The sequence below is a fragment of the Stegostoma tigrinum genome, chromosome 11 (assembly GCF_030684315.1).
Source record: "Stegostoma tigrinum isolate sSteTig4 chromosome 11, sSteTig4.hap1, whole genome shotgun sequence".
Lineage (NCBI taxonomy): Eukaryota > Metazoa > Chordata > Chondrichthyes > Orectolobiformes > Stegostomatidae > Stegostoma > Stegostoma tigrinum.
The window spans coordinates 20,086,335-20,111,399 of NC_081364.1; the positions used below are offsets into that span (position 1 = coordinate 20,086,335).

The window sequence follows — 25,065 nt, forward strand, 5'->3', positions numbered from 1 at the left end:
TTGCTGTTCCTGCAACCTTCGGGTGGCATCATTATGGCATTGCAGCAGGCCCAGGATGGACGTGTCATCTAAGGAATAGGAGTGGGACGTGAAATGGTTCACGACTGGGAGGTGCAGTTGTTTACTGAGGACCAAGCGGAGGTGTTCTGCAAAGCAGTCCCCAAGCCTCCGCTTGGTTTCCCCAGTGTAGAGGAAGCCACACCGGGTACAGCGGATACAATATACCACATTAGCGGATGTGCAGGTGAACATCTGCTTGATGTGGAAAGTCATCTTGGGGCCTGGGATGGGGGTGAGGGAGGAGGTGTGGGGGCATGTGTAGCATTTCCTGCGGTTGCAGGGGAAAGTGCCGGGTGTGGTGGGGTTGGAGGGGAGTGTGGAGCTGACAAGGGAGTTGCGGAGAGAGTGGACTTTCGAGAAAGCAGACAAGGGTGGGGATGGAAAAATGTCTTTAGTGGTGGAGTCGGATTGCAGATAGCAGAAGTGTCGGAGGATGATGGGTTGTATCTGGAGGTTGGTAAGGTGGAGTGTGAGGACTAGGGAGATTCTCTTTTGACAGTTATTGCGAGGGTGGAGTGTGAGGGATGAGGTGTGGGAAATGCAGGAGACACGGTCGAGGGCGTTCTCGACCACTGCAGTGGGGGTAGTTGCGGCCCTTGAAGAATGAGGACATCTGGGAGGTGCGGGAGTGGAATACCTCACCCTGGGAGCAGAGGTGGCGGAGGTGAAGGAATTGGGAATAGGGGATGGCATGTTTGCAGGAAGGTGGGTGGGAGGAGGTGTATTCCTGGCAGCTGTCGGAGTTGGTGGGCGTGAAATTGACGTCGGTTTCGAGGTGGTTGCCTGAGATGGAGACAGAAAGGTCCAGAAAGGTGAGGGATGTGTTGGAGATGGCCCAGGTGAACTTGAGGTTGGGGTGGAAGGTGTTGGTGAAATGGATGAACTGTTCGAGCTCCTCTGGGGAGCATGAAGTGGCGCCAATACAGTCATCAATGTAACGGAGGAAGAAGTGGGGTTTTGGGCCAGTGTCGGTGCGAACGAGGGACTGTTCCACATAACCTACAAAGAGGCAGGCATAGCTTGGGCCCATGCGGTACCCATGGCTACCCCCTTCGTCTGTAGGAAGTGGGAGGAATCAAAAGAGAAGTTGTTGAGGGTGAGGACGAGCTCGGCTAGGCGGATGAGGGTGTCGGTGGAGGGGGACTGGTCGGGTCTGCGGTACATGAAGAACCGGAGAGCCTTGAGGCCGTCTGCATGTGGGAGGCAGGTGTATAGGGACTGGACATGCATGGTGAAAATGAGGTGTGGGGACTGGGGAATTGGAACTTCTGGAGGAGGTGGAGGGTATGGGTGGTGTCACGGACGTAGGTAGTGAGTTTCCTTGCCAAGGGGGAGAAAATGGAGTCCAGATAGGTGGAGATGACTTCGTTGGGGATGGAGCAGGCAGAGACAGTAAGTCGACCATTTATTCCAGTTCCCTCTCCCCATCCCCCTCTCTGATGAAGGGTCTAGGCCTGAAACGTCAGCTTTTGTGCTCCTGAGATGCTGCTTGGCCTGCTGTGTTCATCCAGCTCCACACTTTGTTACCTAGCATCTGCCAAAGCCTGACTGTTGTCCTGGTCTTCTGTATATTGGCATCATGTTCCTTCAGTGTATGCGGAGCTCTGGATGGTACTGAACAGTGTCATCAGTCAGTCTACCCATTTCTGACCTTATGATGAGATAAAGATCATGGAAGAAGTAGCTGAAAATGGTTGGGCCTAAGACACTAACTGCAGTGATGTCTAGGAACTGAGGTGAATAACCTCCAAAACACAGCCATCCTCCTTTAGGCTAATTATGACACTAATCTTCAGACAGTTTTCCGTTAATTCTCACGGACTCCAATTTTGCTAGTGTTCCTTGATGTTATACTCAGTCAATGCTACAAATGTCAAGGGTGTCACTGTTGCCTCCCAAACTGAGTTCAGTTCTTATATCAATGTTTGAATCCATAGTTTAATGAGGTCAGGAGATGAGTGGCTTGTGATGAAATACAAATAGAACATCAGAACATGAGCAGTGAGGAAGTGTCACTGGATCCGAAATGTGAACTCTGATTTTTTCTTCACAGACGCTGCCAGACCTGTTGAGCTTTCCCAGTAACTTCTGTTTTTGATCTGTGAGCAGGTTACAGCTGTATAACTGCTGCTTGATAGCATTGTCGATAACCCCTTCCATCATTTGCAGCTGCTCGAGAAGGGGCTAATACTGTAGAAACTGGCAGATTGGAGTGATCCTTCATATTGTGGACAGGACATATCGGGGCAATCTTCCAAATCGAGTAGATGACAATTACATAGCCATGCTGCAAGGGCTTTGTTAGGGGTTCAACTAATTCTGGAGCACAAGTCATCAGTACTACTGCCTAAATGTTGTCTGGGACCATAGATCTTGCAGTATCCAGTACCGTCAGCAGTTTTTAGATATCACGTGAATTGAATCGAATGGGCAGAAGATTGGTATCTGGGATGTTAGTACATCTAGAGAAAGCCCTTGGATCATTCACTTGGCACATCTGGCTGAAGATGACTACAAATGCCTCAGCCTTTCCTTTTATCCTAAACTGCTGTAGTTCCCTTTGATTGTGGATGGGGATATTTATGGAGCTTCCACCTTCTGTTTATTCGTCCACCACTATTCATAACTGGACATGTCAAGATTGCAGAGCTTTGATCATATCCCATGGGTATGGGATCACTTAGCTTTTGGTATTGCATGCTGCTTTCATATTTTCATATGCAACTAGCCTCCTTCATTCTTCCTTGAATCAGGATTGATCCCTTGGCTAGTTATTGGTGATAGACTAAGTATGCTGGGCCATGAGGTTACAGATTGTGGTTGACAGACCATGGTACCTCATAGATACCAGTTTTGATCAATTCTGGTCTGTTTACTGCAAAACAATGGTCAGTATGCTCAATGGTGAAGTTAGGAGGAGATGGTGTTTTCCAAAGAATATCATAGAGGTTACTATTATCTACAATCTCATGGACAAATACGTCTGGTACGATGGTGAGGACAAGGTCTAGTAGGTTTTACTCTGTTATTATCTCCCTCACTAGCTGCTCAGGCCAATTCAGCTATACTCTCATGACACTCTGCTGGCAGTGATGTTAAACAGCCCTGCTTTTAGTAATAAATATTTGAAGTCCATCACCCCCAGTACATTCTGTGCCCTTTCCAGCCACAGCGCTTCCTCAAAGTGGTTTTCAATATGGAGGAATGATGATTGGTTAGTGTAGGAGGGTGTTAGGTGGTAATGAGGAAGTGATTTCCTTGCCCATGTTTTACTTGATGCTGTCAGATTTCATGGGGTCCAGAGTCAATGATGAGAACTCCGTCCAAACTGCATTCCATTGTAGAAGTTTGTAATGTTGACAGGGCTGGTATTATGTTATTGATTCTTGTGCCTAAGTTGGCACCAGGTTGTTTGCCCAGTTTGTTCCTTTCTGACTTTTCTACAGCATTTGATACAACTGATGGCCAATGGAGAGTGAAGGCAAAATATCAGGCTTTAACTGTTTATTCCGCTAACATTTTCACACTCCACCAATTAGATATCAACTGTATATCAGTTGTGGGTAACTGTCCGCAGCACATTGATTTGACATGGATTTGACTTTACCACATGCACTTTTGCCTTTTTAGACTGTTGTCCATTAACTGAGTTCAGCTTAGCTTCATTTGGCTCAATTAGTTCCATTGTTTATCCAAAGAGTATAAAGAGACGTACTGAAATGATGGTGCAGAACATGAGGTATTCACATAGTAAAATATATGTGAATATATAACATATATGTGAATAAATCTAAACTGAGTAAGAACTGGCTCTATTTGCACCTTTCACTGATTGGCTAATAGTATAAAGTTACATGCAATAATAACAATTATTTCACCATTAATAATATAATTTAATAAATTATGCATAATACATTAACTGGTATCATGTTTTAAAGATCCCAAATAAAGTGTGTTAGCTAATACATCAACAAGGGTGCACTATTGCCAAGTTTTAAAAAGCTGACAGTTAAACCATTTGCTTTAGAAAGAATTATAGTTTTGGTTTTAGTCCCATCTCTTCAGTTTGTACGTAACTGTAATTTTAAGTTTTATTTTTCATAAGACCTTTAGTTCTAATTTGATCCAGTTCTTTGCTCTTAGCGGTACGGAATGCAAAAACAACTTAGTTGCCAATGTCAAGCATTCTATATTTATTTTCTTGAAAGATTTTATAACATTGTTGCTCTAACTAAATTCATAACAATTTAGGAAGCAAGGATGAAGAATTGTTTGGAGATTAAGCCTGACTCCATTTCAAAAGCTGCAGAGCTGGTATAAGTGAAAAATATAGCATCATCACTAGTGGTAGGTTGTAGTTAAAGCATAAAAAGATTACATGCGCATTTCCAGCAAAAATTATAATGCAAATGTATGAGAAGGTAAGGATTTCTATACGTTGGTAGGTCTGTCAATGGCAAGACACTTAATTGATTTGTACAGTGAATCCACAAAACCAAATAATCATCATTACTGAACCTATCATCTGGTTGCGATTTGTCTTGCTGTTTGTTAGTACCTTGCGTTGCACAGATTTGCTGCCATTTTTCCTACATAACAACTGATTACGCTTTCAAACTGCTTATTTTGGCAGCAGCACAAATTTGTGAAATACTCTATATTAATGTAAGATTTTCCTTTCTTTAAACAGCTAAAAAACTTGAAGGGTAATTATTATTTTGAAATTTGCTCCTTGTTCTTCTTACCTGGCAGTACCATTGTCATATTCGCACACAGCAAATACATGACAAAATTGGGATAATCCACTTGGGCCACAAGACTCTGTCTTCTTGTCACAGAATATACCTGTAAAACCCTCTTCACAAGTACCAGGCTGACAAATCCCTCCATTTTCAGGTCTGTTATCACAAATCCCATGCAAACAAGGGCAATCTGGAAAGGAGATTCACATCAACCACCACAGATATAAATGCAATTTCAACCTCTACATACTTTTCCACAAAAAATAAATCTATATTGTTAGCAAAGGTACTGATGAAGTTCTTCAGAAAAAACATGTGGCAAAAAAAAGGCAATTGTTCAAAGCAGCAGGTTACATTCCAACATACATGAAAGACGGTCAGTGCAATGTCAAGTTTACTTTATTGGTTTTTGTCTCGCTTAGCTGTGCCTAGTGCAGGGTCTGCTTCACTATCTGTCCAATGGCTTATTCTAGTGAGCAGAAATGAGCCTGGTTGAGTCATGAGAGGCTAATGGTGTACATTACATTAATGTCAATAATATTTGAGCTTTAGGCATCCAGTATGATGTTCGAGAATTACATTCATAAAGCAAGTAAGAATTTTACCATCATGGAATAATAGGTGGTACTGGTACACAGGCAATTTCGTAAAATAGCTACAGCAAGTTGAAAATGCCAACAAATTCAATGAACCTGAAAAGCTCTAATCCTTAGCTGGGTTAAGTCATATTAACATCTTTTAAACAGGTTCTGTTGATCAGCTCACTAATGTCAGACAAGGGTATTATTGTGATAGGAAACAAGGAACATTTTATTGCGTTTTACTGGCATGAAGTCCATGTCAGATGAGGTCTGTGGATTATTTTTCAAGTACTGAATGTATTTTGCATCGGAAAGGGTCATGATTCACCAGGGAATCTTGGAAAATCAGGGTCAACACAGACATTCTATGAATATATCTCCTCATAGTCTACCTCAGTCACAGAGATGATTACAATTTTCCTGACTTAAAATAAATAAAATCACAGACAATACTAACCTCAGCAGGGACCTGCCAAGATTGATGCAACAATGGTTAGACAATGCATGATTTTACTCTCTGTTGGAGAGTAATATGAGGTGTGACGTAAAATCAATTTATTGGCCTTCCATCTGGCAAATTATGTTATAGTAACCATGCTGGCATGTAACCCTGTAAGTATTGATAATTGGTACATGTCAGAATAGCCAGTTGAAGGTGCAAGTGAGAAGGCTCTCTGTTGGTAAGTTTTATTTAAAGCAAAGTTGCATCATTATTTAAATGATTATGCCATAAATAAAGTCTAACAGTGATGTGTTCACACCGCTGTATTACATTTATATTACTTTGTGTGAGTTTTAACATTGATTATGCAGACCTCTTGATTATCGAAATATTTGATCAACCAGCACTCTCCTGGTTCCATAGGGTCCGGTTAATAAAAAGTTTGCTGTAATTTCTCTGTACAGCAAACCCACATTGACAATGATTATTAATTTTGTAATTTACTGACCTTGGTCACAGTTTTCTCCATGTTTATTATAACCAGAACAAATGTGACAGGCAATTCCTTTAAAACTTGAATAGCACTTGCATGAACCATCTCCTTCTAAGCCATCAATGCACTAAGAACAACAAAATTAATGATTTATTATCGTTAAATTCAGAGACTTCTAAATAACCCAACATAACAATAACATGCAGTTACGTGCGTCTCTTAGGATCCTTCACAAAGGTGTTATGACAAGGGCCACTGAATGAAAAAACAGAGCTTAGAAAGTGGAAGCCAGAAGTTTGGGAACTTTTGTTGGACTAAGAGGACAGTTTCAAAGGCGGCGATATAAGAATGGGAGTGTTTCAAAAGTGATTATGGAAAGTGGCCCATATCTGTGACAACCAGGTCACCAATGATAGAAAGAAAGGAGAAAGTGATACATAAGAGGCCAGAATCAAAGGGCCACAAAGTAAATGCAGGTCGTATAAATGGATAAGGTTAGAGAGAAAATGATTGGCAAAGCCACACAGGAATAAAAATTTTAATTTTAAGATGGGAGACTGGAAGCCAATGTCAGTTCAGTGTGCTCAGAAATGATTGCAAACTGCAGCATCTATACCCAACAATGGATCCAGACTAACTACTATTGCAAATTGTTTTGTGATTAAGATTGTCATTGCATTATTTCGATATAGATCATCTTGTCTGTTGTCATTTTTCCCAGGCCCAACCATTTGCCACTCCTTTATCAATGCACTTACAATCATCATAAGAGGCAAGGATGTTTTGTAAGGATTGCACAATGTTCAATAAATAATCAGATACTGAAATGCCGTACATTCACGAGCAACAAGTTCTGTACAACATCCAAGCTCAGACTGATAAATGGCAAGTCACATTTGCACCACACAAGGGGCAAGCATGTACCATCTCCAACAAGATAGAATGTAACCAATGTAGGTCAGAGGCTGGGAATTCTGCAGTGACTAACTCAATTCCCCAATAATTGGCTGGCATCTACAAGGTACACATTAGAAGTGTGATAAAATGCCCTATATTTGCTCAGATTGGCGCAGCTACAAGAAAACTCAAAAACTTTGATGCACGGCAGCATCATGTCATATCTACAAGGTGCATTGCAGTAACCCGACAGCCCCTCTGAAACTCTTTCCAAAACAGTGGCCCCCACTGCCTAAAAATACAAGTATGGCAGATACATGGGAGCACTACCGCCTGAAAGCTGTCTTCCTAGGCGCACACCATCCTCACTTGCAACTATATTCCTGCTCCTTCATTGTTCTTGGGTCATGTTCCTGGAACTCTTTGCCGAACAGCATTGTACCAACAGCATGAGGACAGGGACCGTTTTAAAATGTCATCTTCTTCTCAGGTATTTAGGGATGGGCAATAAATTCTAGCATAACATGTGATGCCCAGATCCCATGAATGGATAAAAAAGACTTACATTTGAAGAATGAATTATGACTGAATTTTCCAGCAACTTACTTGTCCGTGTCCATAACATGGATTTTTAAAACCACCTAAGCAAGCCTTGCAATCAGGACCGAAGAACCCCTTACAGCATCCTGGTTTCTACACAGAAACAAAAACGTAAGATTTTCAACACATTTTAAAAGATCATAAACATTCTCTCAGTAACAGTGTATCAATGTATACTACACATTATTGTACATTAATGCTATTCCCCCCTCCCCAACAGGTCCATACTGGGTGGATGCTAACCCCCATCTGAAAATGAGGGGTGTAAAGGACAGGGAGCCAATGGCAGTCAATACTAGCCATCTTGGTGGATGGCTTCAGTTTACATTAATGGTCTGTCATTACTTACATCTTACTAATCACTGCTTGCCTATAGTGGGCAGAAAGGGGGAGCAGGAAAAACAAAACAACAGGGTCTAAAGGCCTAAAGGTCTAAAGTTTTCTGAAGAAGGGTCTCGGCCTGAAAGGTCAGCCTTCCTGCTCCTCTGATGTTGCTTGGCCTGCTGTGTTCATCCAGCTCTACACCTTGTTATCTCAGGGTCTAAAGGCCATTTGCCAGCACCAAGCTAAGTCACAGTATGGTGGTGGGGAATTTATGGAGCCATTAGGACCAGTTTGTTGATGGGAAGGTTTCCACAAGGAAACGGTCATCTCCTTCTTTCTGGTGTCTGGAGGGCTTCTAGTCACACTAAGAAACATCTTTAACTTGTTCTCTGCTGGTTTTACTAAACAGTCCCTTATTCAGTAGGATGCCATCATCATCTTATGGATAGTAAAGGAGCTGAAGTATCTGAGATCAAAATGCAATGTTGTAGTAAAGGCCTCCAGCTTGCTATTATCATGTGACCTCTACCACTACAGCCATTTCAATGAAACAAAAATCAGACTACTGTCCTGTAAATTCATAACATATTTTAAACAGAACAGAGATCGTTTTCAAGAATTGTATAGAAGCACAGCTATTAAAGAGGAACTTGGAAATGTTCAGAGGCGCTAAAAGTCGCAAGAATTCAGAGAAAAGTACAAAGAAGCAAGTATAGCTGAAATGGCAAAAAACTTTACTCTCTCTGTGCCAGTTGAAATGAAGAGGTGATTAAAGCAGAACTAACAGTTTTTGTGACAGATTTAATTAACAAACCAAAGCAAGAACAAGTAGCTACATTTTTATTACAGCTTGGGAGAGATTGTTACAATGCATATGCTACCCAAAAATCTCTAAAAAACAAAGAAAAAAGTGGACAGCAAAAATTTTGAAAGTCTGAAGGCTTTGAACTCCTTGAACTCCAAGTGATATTGCTTACGGTAGTGTTCAATATTAGGATCAAGGTGAAAAAGAATTCATTGATCAATATCTGATTGCATTAACACAGCTCACAGAATCCTGTGAATTTGCACAACTAATTAAAGACAGGGTTTCGTTAGCATGAGAGGTCCTGCAGAGAATGTCTACTGCGAAAGAAGAAACATACTCTCAGGAAGATTGACAGGCAGAAGTGGTGAGATTGTAAATCAACAATTGGAGTATATTTGTGGCAAAACAAACTAGACTTGGTATTCCAATATTCCAGGCCAAAAGGTAAGAAAAGTCGCAAAGGGCAGGATGAAAATATTGGGAAGTACATCACACTAAGGAAAAGACAGCATGTCCAGAGTGAAAAAATAGCGTCCTCACTTCAAGAAATTGAATAACTTTGCATTAAGTGTTTTAGTAAAAGAAATCAAAACAAGCAGGTACAGATCTCCACTAGGTGGTGAGGTAACAGCTGGATATTCACATGAATCAGATGACTGCAGAAAGAGTACACCAAGTCAACATAAAGTGTCAAAATGACACTTATGTAACATCATGATCTTCAAAGATCAACAGTAATGTATCCAAAAAATTGTGCTCTGCAAAGTAAGGTTGAGGCCATAATTGGCAAAATACTTATGCCAAAAGGACAAATCACTTTGAAAGCCCTAAGCACAGACACAAATGGAAATCTGGAGTTCTAGATCATAGACAGCAAGCAAAAGCCACTCATCTCAGCTTCAGCAAGTCTAAGGATTTCACTGGTAACCCTCAATATGCCAAGAGAGATCTGTGAAGTGTTGCACCACAGAACAGATAATAGAGGCGTGAAAAATTGAGCTGAAGGTTTAGGATGTCTTTCTGAACACAATCATTTGAAGTAAATGAGATGAAACAGTTGAGCATCAGTAAAGTCATTAGTGAATTATATGGCTTTTTGCAACAATCAACAATAGTTATATGCTTGAGATTAGGTCAGCTCTCTGTTTCCAATTCCAGATTTATTGATTGAATTTAAAGTTTACTCAGCTGTTGCGGTGGGATTTAAACCAATGTTCCCTCACATTAGCCTGGGGCTCTGATAGTCTAATCCAGTGACATTCCCACCATGCCACCATTTCTCCATAAATCACGTAAATTAAGAAATCATCTTGGAGCAAGCTGACAGTGAGACAGGACTTGGAGTAACATTAACGCAGCAAGGAGAATGGATTACATTTGCATCTAGGGTATTAATGCAAACAGAACAACACTACACACAGATTGAGGAAGGGTGGCCTGTCTTTACTTGTAAACATTTTCATCAATGTCTACTGGAAAGAGTCAAATTGTCAGTTCAGTCTGACCCAAAGCCACTTCAATGTATTTTTTAAAACTCCACTGCAATGCCCTAAATTGTCTACAAAGCATGTTACTGGGTTACAGAGATATCATCTGGACTTGACATATAAACAAAGGATATGGAGGCAGCGCTCCACTGAAGCAAGTAAAGGATGCTATATCACTGTGGTCTTCCAGATCCAATGTGAAGCAGCAGGTTTACATGTTCTGGAAGTCACTAATCCAGCATAAACACTAAAACTAAGAGACAAGCACCTTGCTCAAATCAAGTGAACTGCCCAACAAGATGTAACTCTTCATGAGCTGCAATAAGTTCAGATGAAAGGATGGTTTGAAAGCATCAACGGCACTCGTGTGGTCACAACAGAATAATCGGCAAAGAGAAATTAATTGACAGCCCAAGTCGGCACACATAAAAGGAAATGGAGTCATTATCCCTACAGAAAGATGCTAAAATGCATCCATGCAGGTCATTAAGAAATTGAGTCAAGTCGGAGGAAGGCAGGAGATGTGTTCTATTGGTCAAAAGTGAGCAATGAAATCAAGGGCCACACCTAGTACGTGTGAACCCAATCACTCTCAAAGGAACTGATTACTTTGTTACTGTAGACAACCACTGACTGAGTCTAGGAGGTACACCAGCGGATTTCAACAACTATCAGTGAAACTGGAGAATGCCTGAAAATGCACTCACAGCATTCCAAACATTGTGATGAATGACAATGGCCTTCAGTTTATAAGTGATAAATTCACAAGAACAGTCACGTGCTTAATAAGGTAACTTGGTTAGTCATGTAAGTGACCATGCATGCAATATTTTTGCATGAAATAAGAGATATTTGGGCTAGAAACACAACAATGTACTACTGTTGTATTGTAGTAAACCTCCTAGCTTACCATAGTTATGTACCTATTATGTGACTCAGACTTTTGTCCTGTGAGTGCGTAACAGTATATATTAATGAGTCTAAAATTGTGATCAGAGACAATGGGAACTGCAGATGCTGGAAAATCCAAGATAACAAAGTGTGAAGCTGGATAAACACAGCAGGCCAAGCAGCATCTCAGGAGCACAAAAGCTGACGTTTCGGGCCTAGGCCCTTCACCAGAGAGGGTCTAGGCCCGAATCGTCAGCTTTTGTGCTCCTGAGATGCTGCTTGGCCTGCTGTGTTCATCCAGCTTCACACTTTGTTATCTTATATTAATGAGTCTACTGCCTAAGTCAATTGGTTTCCTCAGCTGCCTAAGAAAAGGCTCAAGTAAGATGGCAATGCCAGAGAATTGGGTAGAAACAGCTTGGTAACTTTGCACTCAAGGTGGCTATGTACCTATCCTTTCCATCAGTGGAGTGGGTTCATTTATCCCTATTTTACTGATGTCTTCATGTTCTCTATTTTTCACAACAAGAAGGGAGACAGGCAAATTGCCACCAGGCTCCAGGTGATGAAGTCCTGTTGTAACCCACTTTGACTCATGCACCTGTTTTCCTTCTATTTTTCTAAGCAAGCCTGTGCCTGGCCTTGCCTAGTATTTGGTTAAGATGGAAAACACGTGCGACTTACAGATAGGATCTTGAATCTCATCTGTCTGTACCATTCCTACACTAACAAACCAAACCAACACTTAGAAATTTCCTGTCACCCCAAATTTTGTGTGCTCACTACTTTTAGTGAAATCATAAACAAATTCCAAAAAGAATGTGTGCAAATGTAAGTTTTGTTGACAGATAAAATATCACAGAAATGGGAAAAAATTCAGCAAAGTATTTAATCTGTTATGGCCCACTTTGGTTCATTTTGTGAAATTCCAGAAGTTAAAATTATTTTGGTGTTTTCTGATGATTCCACCAGCTACAGGTGGCTCTGCTATAATGCGTGTTTCATTAATGCAAATTGGCTGTAACATAATCGATGAATAGTGGATGCTGTTTGGATAACGCAAACTTTCAGCTGTACAGATATAGTGATTTTCTATAGCAATTTCCTTATAATACAATTATCTATGGCAATTTTCTACAGTGCGAGGTCACACAAGAACACAACTACTGGATTATAGGAGAACTACCTGAATTTGCAGTCAGAGTGAAGTACAACAGCAGTATGAAGAACTAATGAGAAAAGCATTTGAGAACAAATGTGGGATTCTATGTGCAATCACTACTTTTCCCTCCTGAAGCCTCTGCCCAAGAATAATTTGTGGCTACCCATTCGCATCACACAAATAACGTCAATGGTGTTATCCTTAAGGACGATACGCCCTAAAATAATTGAAACCAAAGATGTAAGAAACAGTAGGATGGAGGCCTGTCAAATAGAGCACAAAAAAATTAGGTGTTGGATTCAAGATTATCCCTAGTGTTGTGTGTTAAGACAGATGAGATGCATCACTTTAAATCCAAATGGAAGGATTGGCATTGGACCTCTTTGCTGTTGGGATGATTTCCAAGGCACAGGTAGTTCTGCACACAGGGTGGATTAATCTAAATCAAAACTCTCAATTGGAAGGATAAAAACACAGTATGGGCTTAGTCAAACATGAGACAGAGGAGGACAATATTGTAAGCTTGAAGTGCATACAGATTTAGAAGCAGAGGGCAGTATTTAAGGAGAAAGATAGTGAAAAGGAGCTCAGTAAGGAAGTGTGGGCGAGAATGTCTTCTCTAACATGCCAGGGTATATCCATGTTCACATATGGAGGGAACTGTCAACTGCAATCCAAATATGTTTCAAGTATTATTCCAGCTGCATTTTGTGGCTCATCAGGAGAAAAATATAAATGAAGAAAGATGGCAGCAAAATGCAGAATTCCCAGCAAAACAACTAATGCATGGGGTAAAGTACAACAATGTTTATAAGAAGACGCAAAACAAAAATCTGCATATACACCAATATCTACCTACCTTTAAAAGACTTTCTTGAATAGGACAGACCCTGGGATCCCTGAAGCACCCATTTCAACTGGGCAAGCAATAGGTTGTTGGCAGTCCCTCACCACCAGTTCAAAGTTCGGGCAAGGGGCCTAATGTAAATAAATATACAATTAAAGTGAGGGATGCACATGCTGGAAGCACGGCCTCATTTATTGGCCCAGAAATATTCTGTTAAGAAATTGGGCGCACTACAAATTGGGTATGTACAGGCAGGGACCTAATTCTGCAACCCTGCTCCTCTTCAGCATTCCCTGGAAGCAAGGCGTTCAACACTTTTGTGGACGGCTAGTAAACTTACTTTGGAACTTTATGCTATAAGTGACTATTAAGGTAGAAATGCTCACATTTATGAAGGAAGTGAAAAAGTATTTGAAAAAAGGAGTATAAAGAATACGAAAATGATCAAGAAAATAGTATTTGTGTGGGCAGTTCCTAATGGAGAGTGAATATTGGCACTGCCATGAATGGCCCAATCACCTCTTTCCTTGCTAGAAATTCTGTGATTCTATAACATTTATAGAAATGAAACAGCTGTTGGTAATTCAAAGCAGCCCGCTCTTTGCTTCTGACCTAGCAATGACTGGTCACAAACTGAAAGGAAATCATATGCTCTGCAATAACAACACTATCATTTAACACTACATGCCACCTGCCAATAAAAACACTGCAACTCTGTGTCCTCACTACCCTTAATTCTCCAGCTAGCGGTGCCTCAATAATATGTCAAAACTCGCTTATTATACACCAACCTACAACAAATAGAAAATGGCACATTTTCTTTAATCAGCATAATTCCTTGGGGTTATCACTTAACATTTTTTGCACAGAAGTCTTTGGTTTCTTGCACTGTCAACTATGGTTAAAGCGTTTGGGCTGTTTTAAATCCCCAAATGACATAATTGAGCAAGACACAAGGTCAGACGAATAATGTGCAGCTTATCAAATATTGATTCATTATGGTAGACATGACGCAAATGTAAGATACTTACAACAATGGTCTGGTTGCAGTGTCTAGCACAACCGGAGTTCCGACTGTAGATAACATCATCAATTGACTTATCGTACACACAATTTTGTACGTACGTTTCCTGTGGATATAAAAGGCTTGCTATGAATAAAGTTACTCTGTGATCCACGCATATGAATACTCAACAGAAATTTATTCATTCATCATGTAATATTGCAAATTGTTTGTGTTCATTAAGTTCCCAAATGATGTAAATATTACAATACATCTGTCAGTGAAGGGTGTTCTTTATACCATTTGGCCTCTGACCTCTGATTGTACTTTTTAAAATGAATTTTTAATAACTTTTAACAGGCTAAAATTGTTGTGCGTTTTTAGTTTATATTAAGTTGCCCTGTTGGAGATTTAACTGATTATTATAACACCAATGTTAAAACAGCAAACAAAGGTATTCCACGTTGACATATTTCATGACTTTGACTATGTCACTACATATGAACCTAATTAATGAAATAAGCAGAGTAGCTCAGGCAAAAGATGGAAGAACTAATAATACCTCAGTCTCTTGACGCAACTGAAGAGAAATCCCGAACACTTTGCCTTTCTTCGGCAAGTGACATTTGATTTTTTTTTAATCTTCGGTCTCTCAATGTTACACATCAGAAAATAATAAAAGAAATAAAATGCATTTATTCACATGTGGCTTTGTTCAGCTCAAACAATCTGTGGCCAAGTGGCTACTTTTTTCCATTCTTGGGATGTGGTTATTGCTGACAAGGCTAGCAGTTATTATCCATCTTTAATTTTCTTCAGCTGTTAGGGATCGTGTTTTAGGGTTTTGACCCAGCACCAATAAAGGAGTGTCAAATATTTCCAAGTCAGGGTGGTGTTTGACCTGATAGGGAGCTTGCTGGTGGCATATTCCAATGTCTCTGTTGCCTTTGTCCTTGATGTGGAGGTGCCAGTGTTGGACTGGAGTGTACAAGGTCAGAAGTCATATGACATCAGGTGGATCAAGAGGCAACGCTCCAAAAGCTTGTGATTTCAAATAAACCTATTGGACTATAACCTGGTGTCATGTGACTTCTGCCTTTGTGCTTGCTCGTGAGGGCCATGCGTTTGGAAGGTAAAGCAAATATTCTTCCCTGAAGATCATTAATAAATCAACAGTTTTTACAATAATCAAGGAGTTTCATGACCATTATTACTGAAATTAGTATTTTATACTAGATTTATTAATTACTTGAATTTAAGCAAGCCAGGCTGCCCTGGTGGGATTCTCACCGTCTATGAAGCATTAGCGCAGATCTTCAGATGAGCATTCCAGGAACATTAACACAGCACTACCATTCCCACATTATCCCAACATCTTCCCAGTGTGATTTTAAAACTATCAGACCATGTTTTTTTCTACTTTTGTATTTTTAAAAACTGCAGACTGAACTGAGAAGGAACTATTTAAAAAGAGCGTTTGAAAGAATGGCTGTAGTTTTAAAAGAAATTAACCTGATCCTCATGGCAAGAATTGTAAATAAATGTTTGAAAAAGCCACAATTAAAGTTCAGAGTGCAGCCAATCTGAACTAAGAATGTGTACTGACGCAGCTCTTGTTGGCAACAGGGTCTGTGGGCTAGCGACAGTTATCAAAAACAAAGATAAGTGATAATGGGAACTGCAGATGCTGGAGAATCCAAGATAATAAAATGTGAGGCTGGATGAACACAGCAGGCCCAGCAGCATCTCAGGAGCACAAAAGCTGACGTTTTGGGCCTAGACCCTTCATCAGAAAGGGGGATGGGGTGAGGGTTCTGGAATAAATAGGGAGAGAGGGGGAGGCGGACCGAAGATGGAGAGAAAATAAGATAGGTGGAGAGGAGAGTATAGGTGGGGAGGTAGGGAGGGGATAGGTCAGTCCAGGGATGACGGACAGGTCAAGGAGGTGGGATGAGGTTAGTAGGTAGGAGATGGAGGTGCGGCTTGGGGTGGGAGGAAGGGATGGGTGAGAGGAAGAACAGGTTAGGGAGGCAGAGACAGGCTGGACTGGTTTTGGGATGCAGTGGGTGGAGGGGAAGAGCTGGGCTGGTTGTGTGGTGCAGTGGGGGGAGGGGACGAACTGGGCTGGTTTTGGGATGCGGTGGGGGAAGGGGAGATTTTGAAGCTGGTGAAGTCCACATTGATACCATTGGGATGCAGGGCTCCCAAGCGGAATATGAGTTGCTGTTCCGCAACCTTTGGGTGCCATCATTGTGGCACTGCAGGAGGCCCATGATGGACATGTCATCTAAAGAATGGGGGGGTGGGGGGGGAGTTGAAATGGTTCGCAACTGGGAGGTGCAGTTGTTTATTGCGAACCGAGCAGAGGTGTTCTGCAAAGCAGTCCCCAAGCCTCCGCTTGGTTTCCCCAATGTAGAGGCAGCCACACCGGGTACAATGGATACAGTATACCACATTGGCAGATGTGCAGGTGAACCTCTGCTTAATATGGAAAGTCATCTTGGGGCCTGGGATAGGGGTGAGGGAGGAGGTGTGGGGGCAAGTGTAGAATTTCCTGTGGTTGCAGGGGAAGGTGCCCAGCCGAACTCGTCCTCACCCTCAACAACTTCTCTTTCGATTCCTCCCACTTCCTACAAAGGGGGTGGCCATGGGCACCCGCATGGGCCCCAGCTATGCCTGCCTCTTTGTAGGTTACGTGGAACAGTCCCTCTTCCGCATCTACACAGGCCCCAAACCCCACCTCTTCCTCCGTTACATTGATGACTGTATCGGCACCGCCTCTTGCTCCCCAGAGGAGCTCGAACAGTTCATCCACTTCACCAACACCTTCCATCCCAACCTTCAGTTCACCTGGGCCATCTCCAGCACATCCCTCACCTTCCTGGGCCTCTCAGTCTCCATCTCAGACAACCAGTTTGTAACTGATGTCCATTTCAAGCCCACCGACTCCCACTGCTACCTTGAATACACCTCCTCCCACCCACCCTCCTGCAAAAATTCCATCCCCTATTCCCAATTCCTCCGCCTCTGCCGCATCTGCTCCCACGAGAGGCATTCCACTCCCGCACATCCCAGATGTCCAAGTTCTTCAAGGACCGCAACGTTCCTCCCACAGTCGTCGAGAACGCCCTTGATCGCGTCTCCCGCATTTCCCGCAACACATCCCTCACACCCCGCCCCCGCCACAACCACCCAAAAAGGATCCCCCACGTTCTCACACCCCACCCCACCAATCTCCGGATACAATGCATCATCCTCCGACACTTCCGCCATCTACAATCCGACCCCACCACCCAAGACATTTTTCCATCCCCACCCTTGTCTGCTTTCTGAAGAGACCACTCTCTCCGTGACTCCCTTGTTCACTCCACACTGCCCTCCACCCCCACCACATCCGGCACCTTCCCCTGCAACCGCAGGAAGTGCTATACTTGCCCCCACACCTCCTCCCTCACCCCTAACCCAGGCCCCAAGATGACTTTCCATATTAAGCAGAGGTTCACCTGCACATCTGCCAATGTGGTATACTGTATCCATTGTACACGGCGTGGCTGCCTCTACATTGGGGAAACCAAGCGGAGGCTTGAGAACCGCTTTGCAGAACACCTCCGCTCGGTTCGCAACAAACAACTGCATCTCCCAGTCGCAAACCATTTCCACTCCCCCTCCCATTCTGTAGATGACATGTCCATCATGGGCCTCCTGCAGTGCCATAATGATGCCACCCGAAGGTTGCAGGAACAGCAACTCATATTCCGCTTGGGAGCCCTGCAGCCTAATGGTATCAATGTGGACTTCACCAGTTTCAAAATCTCCCCTTCCCCCACCGCATCCCTAAACAAGCCCAGTTCGTCCCCTCCCCCCACTGCACCACACAACCAGCCCAGCTCTTCCCCTCCACCCACTGCATCCCAAAACCAGTCCAACCTGTCTCTGCCTCCCTAACCTGTTCTTCCTCTTACCCATCCCTTCCTCCCACCCCAAGCCACACCCCCATCTACCTACTAACCTCATCCCACCTCCTTGACCTGTCCGTCTTCCCTGGACTGACCTATCCCCTCCCTACCTCCCCACCTATACTCTCTCCACCTATCTTCTTTACTCTCCATCTTCGGTCCGCCTCCCCCTCTCTCCCTATTTATTCCAGAACCCTCACCCCATCCCCCTCTCTGATGAAGGGTCTAGGCCCGAAACGTCAGCCTTTGTGCTCCTGAGATGCTGCTTGGCCTGCTGTGTTCATCCAGCCTCACATTTTATTATCAAATACAAAGACCTGCTTACCAACATCTGTTTGATAGATTGGTGGCTGAGCAGCTTGGAGCTGGAAACAAGTTACAAAGACACAGAATGTGGGAGGAATAGGAAGTTGCCTGGACTCTGCAGCCAAAAATTCCATTTAAAAATCTGAAGAAAATCAGTTGCTTTTCTTGCAGCAGTTGCGATAAGCCGTAAATTTTGAAACGAAAAATTAAAGACATTTGCTGACTAAATAGCCACTTTGTAATCCTTATAAACTAATGGAAGCATTTGGAGAAGGACACCTGAACAACAAGGGGTCTGCCTAGTCAAAGGAGAATCATCTTAACATCAAAACAAAAATGCAAAGACCGCTGAACTAGCTTTCCAGCCTTTCTACATGCACCAATAATCCACTTTTCCCTGTATGTGCATGTGTGCGAGTGTGGGGTGGGGTGGGGGGCAGTTTTAAGGAGATTAGAGTTTTAGTTTAGAGTTACATGCCACCGATTTATATCTGTCTACCTGTAGTGACAATCTAATTGCCTTAATAGATACTTCTTCTTGGTTAACACTGAAACTTGGTCCATGTTTTCTAATAGCTTTGGTCTAAAAGTCAACAAAATTTAGGAACTGTGTATACTTTTCTAAAAATGTTAACATTCGGTGCAACTCTGGGAATATCTGTGGTGTGCAATCCAAGTGGGTCATAACAAAACCAAAGCTTAAAGAAACAGAACAGTAACTCAGTATGTTGAGCCATCTTTCTGTCCCTGCTTCCTCCCATTGATAAGGTCTCTCAACAACTCTCTACAATATAATGTCTAGCATTGACAATTTAAATGAAGCTAATGAGTGTAAATCCATCCACTTGCTCATACATCATAATGAGCTTCAATGCAGTTTGCCCCAGCATTCTCTTTGTTTTAGAGTTTTTAATGTGCCTTAAGTAGCTATGGGGGCATGTGTGGCACAAGAACCTAACTTTGGTTGTATGTCTTGCACTGAGTGGGTCATTCTTATTATCTTTTCTTAATTCTTTCATGGGAGTCACTGGCAGGGTCAGCATTGTCCATCCCTCACTGTCCTTGAACTTGCAGCCATTTCACAGGGCAGTTAGGGTCAACCTCGCTGTTGTGGATTTGGACTCAGGCGTAAAGCAGATTAGATAAAGATGTCCTTTTGTCCCAGAGGACATAGACTAACATCTTTGCTGTTTGCATTACCATAGACTCCATTGAACCCAAAAGAAAACTTAGCTAGAGTACAATAGTCTAGTTCAATCATAGCATCACTGAATCCCCACAGTATGGAAGCAGACCATACAGCCCATTGAGTCCAAACCAAGAAGAGCATCCCACTCCGAGCCCACACCCTGATCCCCTTCCCCCACATCGTCACCCTGACCCCCCTGCCCCCATGCCCTCATCCTGACCCCCTCCCCCAAACACTGCACCCTGACCTCCTCCCTTCCAACAGCCTCACACTGACACCCTCTCCCCCATCACCGTCATCCTGAACCTCTCCCCCAATGCCTTCACCCTGACCCCCTCCCCCTCAACGCCATCACCCTGACCCCCTCCCCCTCAACGCCCTCACCCTGACACCCTCCCCCTCAACGCCCTCACCCTGACTACCTCCCCCCAAAGCCCTCACCCTGATTCCCTCATTCCCAATGCCCTCACCCTGCTATCCTCCCAAAACCCTCACCCTGATACCCTCCCCCAGCCCCCACGTATAATGGGGGCAATTTAGCATGGCCAATTCCACCTAACCTGCTCAACTTTGAACTGTATATATGTTTGCCAATTTGCACACAGCAATATATTAGAATTAGCAATCACGTGTTTTGTGGTGCAGTGACAGTGTTCCTACCTCTGGAAAAGGGGGCCTGGGTTCAAATTGCAACTGCCCCAACTGTAATGTGTTCTGAAGAAGGGTCTCTGGACCTGAAACATTAACTCTGCTTTCTCTCCACAGATACTACCAAACTTGAGTTTATTCCAGCAATTTTGGTTTTTCATTCTCATTTGCAGCACCTGCCATTCGTTGTTGCTTTTGTGTATCATAACATGTCTGAACAGGTTGGAAAGAAAGCACCTAGAATTGATCAGGTCATCTTTTTTTGAGAGTTTGGTGGAGAGACAGTTTTTGCCCAGGGCTCCTTTGACGTTTTAGTAAAGTGTTATGTTTTTATATTTACCTCACACACCAGATGAGGCCTCGATTTATCTGATCCAAAAGGTGACATCTCTGACGGTGCAACTTTGCGGATATATCGCATTGAAATGTCAAGCAACTTTATTGATGCTTGAATCAGAAGTAAGAACGCCATTTTGAGGTAACAAACTTAAAAACTTCTGATGAAAGAGTTATTGATATAAAACATAACTCTGTTCCTCTCTCTACAGACCTACTGAGTACTTTCTAGCTGTTTTGTAATAATCACCAAAAATGTAACCGATGAAAGTCGCTATCCATACAAAGGAAAGCTGGCAGAGGAACATCACAGTTAAACTTTCTCAACAAATTTATTGACTTGGTCTTCTCAGTGCAAAATATACCACCATCGGGAAAATTAAAATGCTCAGTTACCATTGGTGTGCTTCCCTCTGGGCATTGGCTCTCGTTCAATGAGGAACAGTCTCCACAAGGAGCCTAAGGAACATAGAAAGAGAGTGAAGTTAGCTAGAGGCCAGTGAAAATCTTAATTTTCAGGGTGGATTTTGTGATGTCTCATACCAACAGCAGCCAGTGTGTATTGGAGAGTAGCAGTGTTTCTGGTCAGTGGTCGTAGTACTGGTAGATCCACTGGGGTAAAATAATTTACAATTAATTCTCAGAGCATGACAAAAGGAGGTGGCTTGAAGTATTCCTTCCAGTTTGCTTCACTGGCTGTATTCCTTCGGTAGGGCTGGAAGCCAGTAGCACATGGTGGGGGATACAATGGTGCCAGGAGGAACATCCTGCTCCTGCCATATATTAGACATATATGAACATGCATCCAGCCTCAGAGACCCAAAACAGTTGGGTTTAATCATACTGGCCCTAAAACTACAATTTAAATTTTGCTTTAAATATGCAGATTTCCATTTATCTCAATCATGGAGAATATTTTAATATGATACATCAGTTCAATATCATATCCAGATGAAGAACAAGAAACAGTTCCATGCGTAATGCACTTCAATTACACAAATTCATCCTCTAACATGTACAACACTGTCATCAGATACAGATATTCAGATTCATATGTATAAACTTATGTTACATCATTTTAATAACACTGGATATTTTGTGTAATACTTCCATTAAAATTGTTCCTAAATCTAATACATTAATAAACACTACAAGAAAAATGAATCATTGAATATTGTATAAAACAGTCAAATTGCTATCACTAGTGACATATTGCTTGACTTTACCGTTATTATGCGATAGTGAATTTCATCACATCTTTTTGGCAAGATCGGAAGAATTGAAGGAGGAATAAGGATGCCATCCAACGTGTGAATGATGCCATTTGAAGCAATAATATCTCTTTTATGTAAAGGAACACCCTTGTCACCCAACAAAATCTGGCCCTATGAATAGATAGAAGAGAGTTCTTTCAAGAAAATTCATGCTTGAATCAGGAAGACATTACTTCATTTGTAGATTTCGGCTCAACTCATTACATTGAAGTATTTTCTCAACCAGAAATTTTCAATAAAAACATTATTGTGCCATTTCTTCATTGCAAAAAGCATTCTCACCATTATTTTGTGCTCTTGAAATAAAATTTGACATTGTTCACACTGTTTAAAAATAATAAAATTCAGCTATCCAATTCTAGCTAAAGAATCGCCTACAATAGTTTACCTTCCCATGCCTGAACTGTTACCTATAGGCCACGTAAGAATCCACCATTGGAGCCTCCTATTTCTTACTTGCTATTCTTTGGCAACACCATTCAAACAAAGTATTGTTTGACAGATATATGCTTAAGTCAGCCAATGCTACAACATTATTACCATTCTTAACATCTCTAAATAGTCACACTTCTTATCCAACATCCAGTACTGCATCTGCAGAGATTTCTTCCAATTAAATATGGGCCGGATGAAAGACAATACCTTTGGTTACCATTCCAAACTCCTTACCCTAACCAACTCCATTTTGCTCCTTGATATTAAATCCACAAGAAGTGAAAGTGATCATAATTTTTTAAAAAAAATAGACTTCTTGCCAATTTAAAATAAACATGTAACCTACAAATGGCTTCTTTCAACAACATGATTTCCAAGTTAGCTACACTAAAGAAATTTCCAGCAGAATAATTTCAAAAGACAAAACTAAAACACCACCCTTCTGGAATCTGTTTTCACTGTGTGCATACTACGGCCAATGTTACAAAAGAATAATACACTGTATGTATATCTCCCAAGTACAGACTGGTCCCAAAGAGAGCTACTGAAACTCATAAAGCCTGCAAGGGTACTAACTGTCCATGCCATTTATGTCATATAACACCAATTTTTAAACAGAGACATACAGACACATGTCATAAACCTTAGCATCACATCTCATCATCAAAACTCTTAGGGTTCCTGAACACTTCAAATGAATTTCTGGATCCCCGACTTAAGGCTGTTAACATTGTAGTCAGATTCAATGCCATCTATGGAAAACCAGATTCCAAATTGAAAGCTAAGCCTGTCTAAACCTCCTCAAAACCAGTTTCCAAAGGAAAGTTTGTACTTACTGGAAAAATGGGCCAATTCTCTGTACAATACTCTTATATCAACCTGCTTTTATCAACTTTGGAAGGAAGTTTGCAATAAAGAGTTCAATTCACTCTCCCCTCTCCATAACACTCTTAACTATCTGAAGACAACCTTGGGTATTATACTTGGTCTGAGACAAACCTCTGACAATATCCAGGTATCCATGACTTCACAATGACCACTATTTTAACTTGTGTAACAACTCCCAAATTTACTTGTACTGTTTACTTACTCTGACATCCTTCACCACATATGTGTTCCTTCTAAATTTGTTTCCTTTAATGCATTTCTGGCTACCTTCAATCTACTTAAATTTAAGAGGACACAAGTTTCTGTTCTCCACGTTCAAGCATTCTAGTCCCATTCACCCATTATCCCTGTGACATATTAGCTCCTGAATGAGCAAAGCCTGGATTTAATTTTCTCATTGCTGTTTACAAATGCTCCTGGTATTCCTTTCTATTTCTGTAACTTTCATCAGTCCCACAATTGTCCTAGGTATCTGTATGCCTTCAATTCTAACCTCTTGAGCATCTCTAATTTTAAACATTTTCATCATTGACAGGTGTCCCTTCATCTACCGTGGCCCTAAGCTCTGGAATTCCTCTCTACATTTGGACGTCAGTGGACAAGCATCAGCTTCTGTCTGATTTCTGATGAAGGATCTAGGCCCGAAACATCAGCTTTCCTGCTCGGCCTGCTGTGTTCATTCAGCACCACACCTTATTATATCAGATTATCCAGCATCTGCAGTTCCTATTACCTCAGCTTCTGTCTCACTGTTTTACATTATTATATTGTAACTCTCTGTGTCAAATGGATTGTTGTTAAAAAAAGTTAAATTAAATTTCTGGTATTTTGTAATATTTTCAAAACTGGATCCAAGTTATTTTTGTGAATAATTCTTCAATTAGCAAATTTAAATGTGTGAAAATTACTATGAAATGTTACAAAAAATGGATATTCTGTATAAAACATGGAATTTGTACATAAAATAATTCATTGATAATTGGAAAATCCTCCACAATCCTCATATTTTGGAATTAGAAAATGATCCCGGAGGTCCCAGAATACGAGAACAATTTGTATCAATCTAAAGCACTCAAATCGCAAAATTACCTCAAAAAAGTAAGGCTCATATTAACGAAGTGCCTTACCAATACTTTGAAAAGTGTTATAAAGTGAGTCACATCAATTAGTTTTAAAGATAACTCAAAGAATGAAAAGAAATATTCTTACTGCTTTTAGAAATGTAAAATCAATTGTGATTTATAACTAATTTATGTCGCATCATTATAAAGTCAATCTTGTCTGCCAATCTGTAGATTTTTCTTTTTGGCATATGAATACATTTTCTTTCCTGGGCTTCATCTGCATATGTATAGTACTTACGTTAACAGTAACATTGATGGTTATTATCTGGTTTGCCTTTGTCAAGATTCGAGGCATAGTTGACAATCTGTCTGCTGGCAACTAGAAAATTAAACACGAGGTTATGGAAATGCTTTTTAGATTCAGTACATTGTGCCGTCAATACTGTGAACAATTGTCTTTTTTTTTCACAAATTTCAGCTGTAACTAAGCTTCTTCCCGATATTCATGTCAGACTGCTGCCAAGTCTAATCTGTAGATCTCTTGCCAGTCATCATTAGTGCCCTTTGACTAACCAAGAATGTGCTTGCAGGTCAATAACAGCCCTGCTAAGTAACACCGCCTCCCAATATGC

General features: G+C 41.6%; 1 protein-coding gene across 1 annotated transcript in view; it reads right to left on the reverse strand.

Moving 5' to 3' along the window:
- Nucleotides 1-25,065, reverse strand: part of stab1 (stabilin 1) — a 258,505-nt gene that overhangs the window by 143,609 nt on the left and 89,831 nt on the right. The window contains exons 17-23 of the mRNA XM_048547400.2: nucleotides 24,732-24,812; nucleotides 21,999-22,157; nucleotides 21,169-21,231; nucleotides 14,366-14,464; nucleotides 7,822-7,908; nucleotides 6,334-6,445; nucleotides 4,806-4,992 (exon numbers count right to left, since the gene is read on the reverse strand). Coding sequence (XP_048403357.1) covers nucleotides 4,806-4,992; nucleotides 6,334-6,445; nucleotides 7,822-7,908; nucleotides 14,366-14,464; nucleotides 21,169-21,231; nucleotides 21,999-22,157; nucleotides 24,732-24,812 — 788 coding nt within the window. The remainder of the gene's footprint in view (nucleotides 1-4,805; nucleotides 4,993-6,333; nucleotides 6,446-7,821; nucleotides 7,909-14,365; nucleotides 14,465-21,168; nucleotides 21,232-21,998; nucleotides 22,158-24,731; nucleotides 24,813-25,065) is intronic.